This window comes from Physeter macrocephalus, chromosome 6 (genome assembly GCF_002837175.3).
Source record: "Physeter macrocephalus isolate SW-GA chromosome 6, ASM283717v5, whole genome shotgun sequence".
In the NCBI taxonomy this organism is placed as follows: Eukaryota; Metazoa; Chordata; class Mammalia; order Artiodactyla; family Physeteridae; genus Physeter; species Physeter macrocephalus.
The window spans coordinates 55,513,800-55,528,781 of record NC_041219.1 but is presented as its reverse complement, the minus strand read 5'-3'; the positions used below and the strand labels follow the sequence as shown (position 1 = coordinate 55,528,781).

General features: G+C 52.0%; 1 protein-coding gene across 5 annotated transcripts in view; it reads right to left on the bottom strand.

The window, feature by feature from the left end:
- Positions 1 to 14,982, bottom strand: part of DDX11 (DEAD/H-box helicase 11) — a 28,424-nt gene that overhangs the window by 3,876 nt on the left and 9,566 nt on the right. For 2 of the 5 annotated variants that reach the window (XM_028490910.2, XM_055085418.1), the window contains exons 1-7: positions 12,906 to 13,170; positions 4,798 to 4,843; positions 3,919 to 4,026; positions 3,667 to 3,754; positions 3,070 to 3,281; positions 1,477 to 1,629; positions 261 to 909 (exon numbers count right to left, since the gene is read on the bottom strand). In XM_028490910.2, coding sequence (XP_028346711.1) covers positions 261 to 909; positions 1,477 to 1,629; positions 3,070 to 3,281; positions 3,667 to 3,754; positions 3,919 to 4,026; positions 4,798 to 4,843; positions 12,906 to 13,006 — 1,357 coding nt within the window. In that variant the 5' untranslated portion in view covers positions 13,007 to 13,170. Of the gene's footprint in view, positions 1 to 260; positions 910 to 1,476; positions 1,630 to 3,069; positions 3,282 to 3,666; positions 3,755 to 3,918; positions 4,027 to 4,797; positions 4,844 to 12,905; positions 13,171 to 14,982 lie in introns of those variants that run through there. The other 3 variants (XM_055085419.1, XM_055085420.1, XM_055085417.1) reach the window with 3 other exon arrangements.

Here is a 14,982-nt window from a genome sequence, read left to right as displayed (position 1 = left end):
ACATATGTATAACTGATTCACTTTGTTGTAAAGCAGAAACTAACACACCATTGTAAAGCAATTATACTCCAATAAAGATGTTAAAAAAAAAAATCAACCAGGGCTCTAAACAAAGATCTAAGGCCGGATGAATAAGAATTTTCTAAATCAATGGCCAAGGCAATTCCTGCGAGACAGAAACCCCAGGGGTCCTGACTGGCATCCGGGGAATGGAGGCCGGCAGGCTCAGCAGCTGGCTGCAGGGCGGGGGTGCTCCTTACCACCCAGCACAGTCACAAACTTCTCCAGCAGGTACAGGATCTGCTTGATGTACATCAGGTTCTTGGCCTTCAAGCGCTTCCTGGGGAGAAGCCGCCAGTGGACATCAGCGGGAGGGCCCCGACTTCCCCTCCAGGTGCCTGAGCTGAGGCCCCTCCTGTCTGCTGTCTTCCCAACTGGGTCACGAGCTACACACACTCTCCCAGAAGGGCGGCTCACTGTGGCCCAGGGCCTGCACGGCCTCCTGGGGTGCACGCCTAACGAGCAGGAGGCGGAGGCACGCTGGCCCCGGCCAGATGCTACCCCGGTGCCTCCCCTCGCAGGCTGGCCTTGGGGCGCCGAGGCTGAGCGGGGCCTTCCCAACCCCTCGGGAGGCAACGTCTCACCCGTATCGTTCCGTGTACTGGAGCAGCTGGGAGTGGGCCTGGCAGAGCTGGGGGAGAACAGAGAGCGATGTGACGGCAGAGCAGGCCCCGGACCAGCAGCCTGGGGCCGTGCCAGCGATGCCCTCGACGATGCCTGGAGAACGCCAGCCCAGGACGCTTGGGGTGCAATCGAGGTGCAGGGGGGCTGGGGCAGTGGCATCCACCGAGGGTCAGGGACAGGGGAAGACGGTGACTCGCAGGGAAGGACCGTCCCTGCTGGTGCTTCCTGGGATGGGAGAGACCCGCCGTCTGCTGAGAGCCGGCTCAAGGCAACCGTCACCGCTCGGTCCAGGCCAGCCGGCACCGGGCAGTCCAGGGGGTGGGTGTCACGTGGGCTTGAGGGTCAGAGACCAGTGGTCAAATCCCAGGCCGACCTCAGGGGCAGCGCTTAACCCTCTCAGCCTCCGAGTCTCTACGTAAGACAGGCACCAGCCCGATGCAGAGTCAGCGTGAAGATTAGAGGCACCCCACGTGGTGCAGGGCACCTAATGCGCAACAAACAGCGGCTTTCAGAAACCTTGCGCGTCCCTCAAAGCAGTATCACCAGTAACGTCCAGCTGCACAAGGACCCCTGCTTCTCATCCCACCATCCGGGTCACAGAGACCTAGTTGGCAGCACCCTGGCCTGGAGGACTCCGGTCGACACAGGCTGGGGAGAAGCCAGCCAAGTGCCCGCTGCCCGGGCCGGGTCCCGTCCTAAGTCACGCTGGGGAGCCCCGGCCTCGGCTCAGCGCGCCCGCCGCCCGCCGCCCCCCGCGGCAGGCCTGGCCCGGGAGCGCAGAGGCCGGCCCACCTGGGAACCGCTGACCTCCACGCTGTGGATGCCCGTGATGGTGTCGATCAGGTTGTGGGCCTCGTCGATGACCACCACCTGGCCCTGCAGCCGGATCCCCGCCGCCTGCCGGGCGGCCGCGTGCAGCAGCATCTGGTAGGGCAGCACCACCAGCTGGAGGGGGAGAGGCGGCCTGAGGCGGGGGCGGGCGGGCCCAGCCACCCCGAGGCCCAGCGTGCACCGTTTCACTTCCTACCCGGAACACGCGTAGGGGGACACTCCGGAGAGAAAGCCAGAGCAGCGCGCTGTGCTTTGAGCTCTAGAACCTTCCCCGGAAAGTCTTATGTGGGACGTCAGCTACGGAACAGATAAAACTGGAGCCGACCGCACTTCCGAGTGGACCAAGGGCGGAAGGGCGGAGGGGCCTGGAGCCCCTGCTGCGGAGCCCCTTCTGCGCCCCCAAGGCAGCCCCTAAAGCACCAAGGTCCCTCAACACGCTGTGACAGCACTGGGGCCCAGAACGCAGCCCTGGGTTCTGGCCCTGGAGCCGCCACTTCCCAGCTGTGTGACTCTGGGACAGTCAACCTTCCTGAGCCTCGGTTTCCTCGTCTGCAAAACGGGCTTGATAAAGTCTATCTCAAATGAGGGTTAAGTGGGGGGAGGCGGGGTAACAAAAATAAAAGCACTCTGTCAATTTCTCAGGTGCCGTGTTATGACGATTTTCCAGCTAAAAGGATACCAATAAAGTGAAAATCCGAAAAACTGGAACCTTAAGGCCCAGGTTTTAACACTGGCTCCATTACTCATTTGCTGTGAGAAAACAGATCAATCAGAATAAAACCTGCCTTAGCTATTTCAGTGGGCTACTATAAACAAAAACGACGTGAAAAGTGCCTTAAAAAGTCAAGATCATAAGAGTTTCAGGATATCTCACTATACTGGCACCCAAGTGTGTCCAGACCCCAGGAAGGCCGAGACCACCGTGAGGCTGGGAGGGCTCCCCAGTTTCTCGGTGACCCTTCACACGCGGTTCCGGGCAGCACGCTGACAAGCGTCTAACTGCCAGGTAATGTTATTACTAACACAGTTCCCTGCATCTTTAAACATCTATGAAAGTCTTCTCTTGATTATATGAAATTCGCCATAAACGATACATTATTTCCAAGTCATTCAAATTAAGGGAGTAGAAAGAAAACAGTCAAATCATACCACCAAATAACAATGATATCATTTTTGACTCCATGCAGCAAGTCTAGGGAGGGGTCTCCACCTGGGCTGCAGGCGGGTGCACAAGGTGGGAGGACCACGCACCAAAGGGCACCTGGAAAGACCTGACGTCCCGAAGCTCCCCACGGCACTCTAGATTCTGCCCCGGCGCTAACGTGCCATCCCCCAGGACGCCAACCGTCCCTGCAGCCCAGAGCCACCTAGGGACCTGGGGCCTCCTCCAACCCTAGGTACCAGGAGAGAGCGGGTGACGTGTCCTCAGTGGGCGGGGTGTCGGGCAGACAACCACGGCCGGTGACACCCTCCTGAACCGAAAGAGGAGTGCAAACTCCCTCCTGGGCCCCGCTCAGAGCCAAGAGCTCCCGCCCAGCCTCCGGGGGTCTTCACCTGGGCTGCTGGAATGGCGAACCGGCTCCCATAATAGGGACAGGCCCGAGCCTCCTTCCCCAGGGCCACCAGCTGCTCGATGTCCTTCACCTCCACCAGAACCTCGTCCCGGAGGAGCTGCAGCTGCTTATGGTTATAGAAGGGGCAGGTGGCCCGCGGCTCCAGCCTCCTCCTCCGCCCGGGCTTCTCCTCCTCGACGCTGCTCTTCTTCTCTGAGGGGGGCGGGCACAGGGGCAGAGGCAGAAAGAACCTCAGCTGAGCTTCTGACCCCGGGGCCAGAAGGGGGTCTGTACCACGGGCCGAGGCCTCTAAACCCTTCCGGAACTGCTGCTTACGGACTCTTCGAAACATCCTGGCATTTTACCTTGTCTTCTCTAGAAAAGGCCTGTGATATCACCTCATAGCCAGGGCACTGGACTAGATCCGGACTAAAAAGCAAAAAGACCTTTTTCCCCACGTGAGGCTCTTTAGGAAGGAAGCCAGGTCTGCTCTGCCCCGTTCCCACCGTTTCCCCTGTCCCGGGGCTGCTTCCGCTTCTCCCAGGGCTGCGCGTGGTCCCAGAGGCCCTCCCTACAGCCTCGGGGCGCTGGCGGCTACCGTGTTTGCTTCTCTGCAGTTCCACACAGCGGTCATTGATGAGCTGCACAGAACCCAGCTTTCTCACATCTTCATTAACACAAAGATTCTACAAGACAGAGGAGGGGGTAAAGGACACGCGGCTGGCTAAGCGACACAGAGCAAGCCACCGGGCCTGCCCGCCTTCCAGGAGCAGGTCCTTCCTTCCGAGGAGCAGCAAGGCACAGGGGCCGGTCCCGCCCTGCTCGCCCGCCGGGCCCTGCCCGCGCTCACCTGCCGCGAGCCCAGGGCGACGAGCCGAGTGTCCTTGCCGAAGGGGCTCTTCTGCACCTCGTGCACGAACTGGGCCAGCTGCGAGTGCGTCCGACTGCAGTAGTAAATCTGCTCGGGGGAGCGGGGTTCAGGGGAGACTGTCACCCCCAAACGTTCTCGGCACCGCGAGGAGGGCTGGGCCCCGAGCAGCCGAGGGACTGGAGAGGGACTGGAGAGGGCGGCCGGGAGGGACACAGACCTAAGGAAGGCGGCCGCCCCCGGGCAGACCTCTGCGAGCCCTCAGGCCAGGGCGTCCCCCTCCGCTCGGTCACGCCGGGCCCCTGCTCCTGCCTCTCTGGGAGGCTCGGTCATCTCGGCAAAGGGAGTTTCCCCTCAGGGGCAGCTCTGGACACAGGGAGGACCCGAGAGTCTGGGGCACGGGGGGGAGTGGGGCGGGCGGGCCCCCATGCACCTCCCAGGGCTCGGGGGGTGAAGGAGGCTGAGCTCACCTCTCTGTGCGCCCCTCCAAGATTTAGAAGAGCCAGGGGAGGAAGAGAGGAAAATGGGGGTGGGGGGAGCATCTAATTTCAAGAGAAAGCCCGAAGTCCCACACACACACGAAGCATGAGCAGCCTCAGAACCACACACGGCTCCCAGCGCCCCAGGCAAATGCAAACTCAGACCAGCGGACAGGGGACGGGCCACTGAGAGCCGGGGCAGAGCACCCGTCCCCCACCTCCTGCCACCCCCGGTGGAGAGGCTGCCCCTCGACGCCCTGGGGCGCAGGCGTCTCCCGGGGACCCAGCCCCCCCTGCCGAGTGAGCACCTGGAGACTCGGGGGCTCCCACCTCCTCCCTGGACCCGGGTCGGTCACAGGAGACCCAGGACCTGGTGTCTCACCTTAGTTACATGTTCTTCCTCCAGGTCATCCTCATCCGCGTCTACTCTGAGAGAGGAAAAAACACACAGCATGGAAAGTCTTCTCAAACTTTTGTGTTTTGTTTTTATTCACCTAGAAATTCGATTTTTTTTTTTTTTTAAGGCAGAAATGCACATTGTCTAGGGCTCTCAGAGAGGAGTTATCAACAGGGTCGGCCTCCTGGTCAACAGAGGATTGTTCAGGCAGCTCTGTGTGAAAGGCCGGGATTTAAATCACACGCCACGTGGGGACAAAGTCGGCAGGACCCCATGAGGGGCTGGGTGTCGGAGGGAGTGAAGAACATCTTGTGCTCAGAACCAGGTGGGTGTGTCCTCAGGGGCTGGCGTCTCTCGAACCCAGGGCGTCGGAAGCCACAGAAGCTAAGCTGCAGGACTGGCGGCCCTGGCCTGGACCCTAGCGAGAACTTTTTCCTTGAATATTCGCAAACTCCACTAAAGTTCTTTACCTCGTCCCCTGGGGAGGAGCAGACGAGCAGGAAAGGCCACACGGCACTGGCTGCTCCTGTCCCCCGCCAGAGAGAGCTGGGGACCCATAGAGCAGTTGGCATCTCGGCCCTGGGCGGGATCACAAGTGTCAGTTCTAATTCAGGCCCGGGAACCGGGGCCTCAGGGCCGGCCTCTGAGCACCAAAACGCGGAAAAGCCCAGGACCAGATGGTTTCGCCGGTGAATTCTACCAAATAATTAAAGAAATAATGCCAATCCTTCTCAAACGCTTCCAGAAAACCGAAGAGGAGGGAATACTCCCAAACTCATTTCATGAGGCCAGCGTTACTCTGATACCAAAGTCGATAAAGGTACCAGAGGAAAAGAAAACCACAGGCCAGTATCCCTGCTGAATTCTCAACCAAAGCACACCAAATTCAACAGCACGTTAAAAAGATCATATTTCACGATCAAGTAGGATCTATCCCTGGGACGCAAGGAAGTTTCAACATAAGCAAATCAATAAATGTGATACATCACATGAATGAAATGAAAGACAGAAAATCATATGATCATCTCAACAGATGTAGAAGAAGCATCTGACAAAATTCAACGTCCTCTCATGATAAATATTCTCAACAAAATTGAAGAGAAGGAACATACCTTAACACAATGAGGCCATATGTGACAGGCCCACAGCTAACATCACACTCAGTGGTAAAAGGTTGAATGCTTTTCCTCTAAGATCAGGGACAAGGGTGCCCATTCTTATCACTCATCCTCTACATAGTACTAAAGTCCTAGCCAGAGCAATCAGGCAAGAAAAAGAAATAAAATGCATCCAATTTGGAAAGGAAGAAGTAAAATTGTCTGTTTGAAGATAACATGATTTTATATGTAGAAAACCCTAAAGATTTGACCAAAAAACTGTTAGAACTAATAAACAAATCCAGTAAAGTTGCAGGATTCAAAATCAACATACAAACGTCAGTTGCATTTCTATAGACTAACAAACTATCTGAAAAAGAAATAAAGAAAACAATCTCATTTACAATGGCATTAAAAACAATAAAATACTTAAGAAGAACTTTATCCAAGGAGTTGAAAAGTCTGTATGCTGAAAACTAAAAGATTTTGATAAATTGATGAAGACACAAACAAATGGAAAGATATCCCGTTTATGAATCAGAAGAATTAATGCTAAAATGCCCATACTACCCAAAGCCATCTATAGATTCAACTCAACCCCTACCAAGATTCCAATGGCATTTTTTACAGAAATAGAGAAAACAACCCTAAAAATCATACAGAACCAGGAGAGATAGCCAAAGCAATCTTGAGAAAGAAGATCAAAGCTGGAGGTATCAACACTTCCTGATATCAAACTATATTACAAAACTACAGTAATCAAAACAGTACAGTACTGGCATAAAAGCAGACACATAGACCAACAGAACAGAATTGAGGGCCCAGAAATAAACCCCTGTGTATTCAGTCAACTAATTTGAAAAGGGGGCCAAGAATACCCAATGGAGAAAAGACAGTCTCTTCAACAAATGGTGCTGGGAAAACTGGATATTCATATGAAAAAGAATGAAACTAGACACCTATCTTACACCACTCACAAATTAACTCAAAATTGATTAAAGACTTAAATGTAAGAAACCTGAAACCATAAAACTCCTAGAAGAAAACACAGGGAAAAAGCTCCTTGACACTGGTGGTGTTGGCAATGATTTTTTGGATACGACACCAAAAGTACAAGCAACAAGGCAAAAACAAACAAGTGGGACTACTTCAAACTAAAAAGTTTCTGAACAAAAGAAACCATTAACAAAATGAAAAGGTGAGCTATGGAATGGGAGAAAATATTTGAAAACCATATAGCTGGTAAGGGGTTAATATCCAAAATATATAAGGAACTCGTACAACTCAATAGCAAAAAAACAAAAAAAACACCAAAACGCACACATCATCCAATTTTAAAATGGGCAGGGGAACTGAATAGGCATTTCTCCAAAGAAACATACATATAGCAAACAGGTACACGAAAAGGTGCACAACATCACTAATCATCAGGGAAATGCAAATCAAAACCACAATGAGATATTACCTCACACTTGTTAGAATGGCTATAATCAGAAAGACGAGATAAATGCTAGTGAGGATGTAGAGAAAAGGGAAACCTTAGTGCACTGTTCGTGGGAATGTAAATCGGTATAGTCACTACGGAAAACAGTATGGAGGCTCCTCAAAACATAAAAGTACCATATGATCCAGCAATCCCACTTCTGGGTATTTATACAATGGAAATGAAGTCACTAACTCAAAGAGATATCTGAATCCTCACATTCACTGCAATGTTATTTACAAAACCAAGACATGGAAGCAACCTAAGTGTCCCTTGACAGATGAATGGGTAAAGAAAATATGGTGCGTTTTACACACACACACACACACACACACACACACACCACACACCAGAATATTATTCAGCCACTAAAAAAAAAGAAGGAAATCCTGCCACTTGCAATAATATGGATGAAACTTGAGGGCATATGCTAAGTGAACTGTGTCAGAGAGAGAAAGACAAATACTGTACGATCCCATGTATGGAATCTAAAAAAACCAAATTCGTAGAAACAAAGTAGACTGGTGATTTGCTAGGGACTCGGGGTGGGGAGGGTGGAGAAATGGGTGAAGGTGGTCAAAGGGTACAAACTTCATTATAAGATGTATAAATCCTGGGCGTGTAACGCACAGCATGGTGACTGTGGTTAATAACACCGTATCGTAAACCTGAAAGCTGCTATGAGAGCAGATCCCAAACGTTCTCGCCGCACAAAAGAACGTTAAGTATGTGAGGTGATGGACGTGTTAAACCTTACGGTGGTAATCATTTCACAACATATACATACATTGAATCATCTCTTAGGCATGTTACACGTCGACTATAGGCAGACCTCATTTTATTGCTCTTTGCTTTACTGCTCTTCAGATACTTTTTTTTTTTCTACAAATTGAAAGTCTGGTGGCAACCCTGCATCAAGCACGTCTATCGGCGCCATTTTTCCAACAGCATTTGCTCACTTAGTGTCTCCGTGTCACATCTTGGTTATTCTCGCAATATTTCAAACTTTCATTATTATTATACTTGTTACGGCGATCTGTGATCAGTGATCCTTGACGTTACTATTGTAATCGTCTTGGGTGCCCCGAACCATGCCCATACAAGATGACAAACTTAACTGTTAAATGTCGTGTGTTCTGACTGCTCCACTGACCAGCCATTACCCCATCTCTCTCCCTCTCCTTGGCTCTCCTTATTCCCTGAGACACAATCTAGAAATTGGGCCAATTAATAACCCTACAATGGCCTCTAAGTGTTCAGGTGAAAGGAAGGGTCACATATCTCTCACTTTAAATCAAAAGCTAGAAATGAATTAAGCTTAGTGAGGAAGGCATATCGAAAGCCGACAGGCCAAAAGCTTGGCTTCTTACGCCAAAGAGTTAGCCAAGCTGTGAATGCAAAGGAAAAGTTCTTGAAGGAAATTAAAAGTGCTGCCCCAGTGAACACAGGAATAATACGAAAGTAAAACGGCGTTATTGCTGATATGGAGAAAGTCTGAGTGGTCTGGAGAGAAGATCAAACCAGCCACAACATTCCTGTAATCAAAGCCTAATCCAGAGAAAGGCCCTAACGCTCTTTACTTCTATGAAGCCTGAGAGGTGAGGGAGCTGCAGAAGAAAAGTCTGAAGCTAGCAGAGGGCGACTCATGAGGTTTCAGGAAAGAAGCCGCCTGCATAACATTAAAGTGCAGGGTGAAGCAGCGAGTGCTGAGGTAGCAGCTGCAGCAAGTTACCCGGAAGATGTAGCTAAAGTGGCTGCACCAAACCACAGATCTTCAGTGTAGACGAAACAGCCTTATATTGGAAGATGTCATTTAGGACTTTCACAGAGAGGAGAAGTCAATGCCCGGCTTTCAGAACTTCAAAGGACAGGCTGACTCTCTGGGGGGTGGGGTTAATGCAGCTGGTGACTTTAAGTTGAAGCCAATGCTCATTTACCGACCGAAAATCCTAGAGCCCTGAAGAATTATGCTAAATCTACCCCGCCTGTGCTCTGCAAATGAAACAGCAAAGCCTGGATAATAGCATATCTGCTTATGACACAGTTTATGGAATATTTTAAGCCCACTGTTGAGACCTACTGCTTTGGAAAAAAAGGTTGCTTTCAAAATATTAATACTCACTGATGAAGCACCTGGTCACCCCAGAGCTCTGATGGAGATGGACAGTGAGATGAATGCTGTTCTCAGGCTGCTGACACAACATCCATTCTGCAGCCCACGGTTCAAGGAGTAACTTTGACTTTCAAGTCTTATTATTTCAGATATACATTTGTAAGCCTTTAGCTACAGATGGATCTGGGCAAAGTCAATTGAAAACCTTCTGGAAAGGCACACACACACACACACACACACACACCACACACCAGAATATTATTCAGCCACTAAAAAAAAAGAAGGAAATCCTGCCACTTGCAATAATATGGATGAAACTTGAGGGCATATGCTAAGTGAACTGTGTCAGAGAGAGAAAGACAAATACTGTACGATCCCATGTATGGAATCTAAAAAAACCAAATTCGTAGAAACAAAGTAGACTGGTGATTTGCTAGGGACTCGGGGTGGGGAGGGTGGAGAAATGGGTGAAGGTGGTCAAAGGGTACAAACTTCATTATAAGATGTATAAATCCTGGGCGTGTAACGCACAGCATGGTGACTGTGGTTAATAACACCGTATCGTAAACCTGAAAGCTGCTATGAGAGCAGATCCCAAACGTTCTCGCCGCACAAAAGAACGTTAAGTATGTGAGGTGATGGACGTGTTAAACCTTACGGTGGTAATCATTTCACAACATATACATACATTGAATCATCTCTTAGGCATGTTACACGTCGACTATAGGCAGACCTCATTTTATTGCTCTTTGCTTTACTGCTCTTCAGATACTTTTTTTTTTTCTACAAATTGAAAGTCTGGTGGCAACCCTGCATCAAGCACGTCTATCGGCGCCATTTTTCCAACAGCATTTGCTCACTTAGTGTCTCCGTGTCACATCTTGGTTATTCTCGCAATATTTCAAACTTTCATTATTATTATACTTGTTACGGCGATCTGTGATCAGTGATCCTTGACGTTACTATTGTAATCGTCTTGGGTGCCCCGAACCATGCCCATACAAGATGACAAACTTAACTGTTAAATGTCGTGTGTTCTGACTGCTCCACTGACCAGCCATTCCCCCATCTCTCTCCCTCTCCTTGGCTCTCCTTATTCCCTGAGACACAACCTGGAAATTGGGCCAATTAATAACCCTACAATGGCCTCTAAGTGTTCAAGTGAAAGGAAGGGTCACATATCTCTCACTTTAAATCAAAAGCTAGAAATGAATTAAGCTTAGTGAGGAAGGCATATCGAAAGCCGACAGGCCAAAAGCTTGGCTTCTTACGCCAAAGAGTTAGCCAAGCTGTGAATGCAAAGGAAAAGTTCTTGAAGGAAATTAAAAGTGCTGCCCCAGTGAACACAGGAATAATACGAAAGTAAAACGGCGTTATTGCTGATATGGAGAAAGTCTGAGTGGTCTGGAGAGAAGATCAAACCAGCCACAACATTCCTGTAATCAAAGCCTAATCCAGAGAAAGGCCCTAACGCTCTTTACTTCTATGAAGCCTGAGAGGTGAGGGAGCTGCAGAAGAAAAGTCTGAAGCTAGCAGAGGGCGACTCATGAGGTTTCAGGAAAGAAGCCGCCTGCATAACATTAAAGTGCAGGGTGAAGCAGCGAGTGCTGAGGTAGCAGCTGCAGCAAGTTACCCGGAAGATGTAGCTAAAGTGGCTGCACCAAACCACAGATCTTCAGTGTAGACGAAACAGCCTTATATTGGAAGATGCCATTTAGGACTTTCACAGAGAGGAGAAGTCAATGCCCGGCTTTCAGAACTTCAAAGGACAGGCTGACTCTCTGGGGGGTGGGGTTAATGCAGCTGGTGACTTTAAGTTGAAGCCAATGCTCATTTACCGACCGAAAATCCTAGAGCCCTGAAGAATTATGCTAAATCTACCCCGCCTGTGCTCTGCAAATGAAACAGCAAAGCCTGGATAATAGCATATCTGCTTATGACACAGTTTATGGAATATTTTAAGCCCACTGTTGAGACCTACTGCTTTGGAAAAAAAGGTTGCTTTCAAAATATTAATACTCACTGATGAAGCACCTGGTCACCCCAGAGCTCTGATGGAGATGGACAGTGAGATGAATGCTGTTCTCAGGCTGCTGACACAACATCCATTCTGCAGCCCACGGTTCAAGGAGTAACTTTGACTTTCAAGTCTTATTATTTCAGATATACATTTGTAAGCCTTTAGCTACAGATGGATCTGGGCAAAGTCAATTGAAAACCTTCTGGAAAGGATTCACCATTCTAGATGTTATTAAGAACATTTGTGATTCGTGGGAAGAGGTCAAAATATCAACATGAACACGAGTTTGGAAGAAACTGATTGAGGGGTTCAAGACTTCAGTGGAGGAAGTCACTGCAGATGTGGTGAAAACAGCAAGAGAACTAGAATTAGAAGAGGAGCCTGCAGATGGGACTGAACTGCTGCATCCCATGATGAACTTTAATGGATGAGCAGTTGCTTCTTATGGATGAACAAAGAAAGCGGTTTCTTGAGATGGAATCTAATCCTGGTCAGGATGCTGTGAAGACTCTTGAAATGGCAACAAAGGATTTAGAAAATTACATAAACTTGGTTGACAAAGCAGCAGCAGGGCGTGAGAGGACCGACTCCAATTTTGAAAGAAAGTCTACTGTAGCCGCAGTCAAACAGCCTCGCTGCTACAGAGAAACTGTTTGTAAGAGGAGGAGTCAATCGATGGGGCAAACGCCACTGTTGCCGTATTTCAAGAACCTGCCGTGGCCCCCCCCAGCCCTCAGCAACCATCACCCTCATCAGTCAGCTGCCACCAACACTGAGGCGAGACGCGTCACGCCGACAGCAGAGGCTCAAAGGCCATTTGTGAAATTAAAGCACGAATGACAGGTAGGATCTCACGGGGACGGCGTGGCCTAGAAACGGCCCGGTTTTTACCTTCAGCGTTTCTAGTTCACCCAGGAGGTTACAGCTCACAAATTAGAAACCTATGAACCCAGACCAAGCGAAGCCTTAGGTGAAAAGAAAAACACGGGCGGGGGACACCTCGAGGGCTTACATCACAAGCCTCACACGGCTCAGTTTGGTATTAAGAGCCTGAGACTCAGAACCGAGCCAGCAGAGGTTCAAATCGCCGGCTGGTGGCCTCGGCCGAGGCACAGCATCCTGCTGGGCTCGGTGTCCTGGGTGCAGAGTGGAGACACGAATACCACAGAGGGTACGGAGGTGACACCTGCCTGAGCTGGCAGAGAAAGGGCCCCTGTCGTCATCCTTTGTGCCCCGAGGAGGGGCCTCGCCGGGGGAAGAGGGCAGGCAGCCGGGTTTCCGCCCCGTCGGTGCCCCATGAGCGACCAAGAAGCCGGGCCCGAGAGGAAGGAGCCCCGCGCGGCCACCCCGGGGCAGGGGATGCAGGAGACGCGCTCTCACCCGCTGGCCGAGCCCTTCTCCTCGTCACTCTCGTACTCGGCGAGGACCAGGTCCTCCTCCCCCCAGGCCAGCTCCTCGGGCCCCGTGCCTGCTGCCAGCATCTCCCTGCTCAGGCGGAGGAGACGCTCAGTTTCTTCATCTTCCTGTCTCTGCGGAGGAGCGTGGCCAGTGGGGAAAGAGAAAGAAACCTCAGCGCCAGAGCCCCACCCCCTGACGAGGCAGCCTCCGGGGGCCAGGCCAAGGGCGGCGACACACACGCCATGGACACGGGCCTCACCCGACTGGTGTCAAGGCCCCAGGATGAGTCCCTCAGCGCAGGCTGCCCTGCTACCGGGCGAGGAGCACGTAGCCGGAGGGCGCCGGGAGGGGCCGAGGTGCCGTGCTCGCCCGGATCAGCTGCACCGTGAGGCCCCATGCAGGGGGACGCCACCCGGACACGGGCCGCCACTCACCTTGCGCTTGGCTGCGAACTTGAGCGGCGCGTTGTGACGGATCTGCTGTAGGCGCTCCTCTCGCTTCTTCCTCCTGACCTGCTCCTCCTAGAGGGGAGGGAGCCAGAAGGGAGACCCCTGCAGGAAGCCCCAGCCTCTCCCGGAGGCGGAGTCGCGGCACCTCAGCCCAGGGCCGGAGCCGCGCACCTCCCTGCCCTGCCAGCCTCCTGTCGGCCAAGCCGTCGAGCTCGCTGCTGCGGGAAGCGTGCGCCTCCCTCCCGAAGCCCCACGCTCTCCATCCAGTGCAGCCCGTGAGCGAGTCTGCAGCCAGGGAAGCGTGTGGCCACTGGCAACGGTGCAGTTCCTTTCCTGGGAAAGGATGGGAACCGCCAACCTAGGGGAGGCCTGGTGACATCGGCTTACTACAGACAGCGAGGGCGCAGCACCACCCACCGGGAGGTGGCCGGGGGCCGGAGAGGCACCGCGAGGACGCGAGCTGTCCCGGGATCCACCCGAGGTCCTCCCGGAGGCCCCGTTTCCGGATCGCCCCACCTCTCGTGACCCGATCTCACCTTTAGTCGGTCCACCAGGTCCCTTTCTTCTTTCTTCTGCACAAACTGAGTGACCCAGTCAGGCTCTCCAGCGGCCCTCGGGGAGCCTGGGCTCTGCTGGCAGGAGGGTGGGGGACACGGGGCCTGGTCCTTCCCATTGTTTAAGGGGTCGGCTCCGGCCTCAAGGAGACGCTCCTCCTCTTCCCGTTTCTTCTGTTCAAAGTCACGGAGCCAGGAGAGGGCCCCACAAATGAGACTTAAGGATTTTCCCTACGGGAAGAAAAACGTTCTCAGAAATAGAGGATGAGAAACGAAGCTTCCCTAATGACCTTTCCCGTTTTTTTTTTTTAAGTTTTTTACTTTTTAAAAATTTATTTATTTTATTTATTTTTGGCTGCATTGGCTCTTCGTTGCTGTGCACAGGCTTTCTCTAGTTGTGGCGAGCAGGGGCTACTCTTCGTTGCAGTGCGCGGGTTTCTCATTGGGGTGGCTTCTCTTGTTGTGGAGCACAGGCTCTAAGCACGGGCTTCAGTAGTTGTGGCACGCGGGCTCAGTAGTTGTGGCGCACAGGCTTAGTTGCTCTGCGGCATGTGGAATCCTCCCAGACCAGGACTCGAACCCGTGTCCCCTGCGTTGGCAGACGGATTCTTAACCACTGCACCACCCGGGAAGCCCACCTTTCCCGTTTTAATAAAGCCTTCGAGGGAGGTCTGACTTTAAATATCAGAGGGTGCTCTAAGACCAGCCTCGGAAAGGAAGGAAAAAGAAGGGAACTGGCAAGAGAATGGCTAGGGAAAAAAAAACAGGAGAAAGGGAGAAATAGGGATTCCTTGGTGGCGCAGTGGTTGAGAAACTGCCCACCAATGCAGGGGACACGGGTTCGGGCCCTGGTCTGGGAAGATCCCACGTGCCGCGGAGCAACTAGGCCCGTGAGCCACAACTACCGAGTCTGCGCGTCTGGAGCCTGTGCTCCGCAACAAGAGAGGCCGCGATAGTGAGAGGCCCGCGCACCGCGATGAAGAGCGGCCCCCGCTCGCCGCAACTGGACAAAGCCCTCGCACAGAAACGAAGACCCAACACAGCAAAAAAAATAAA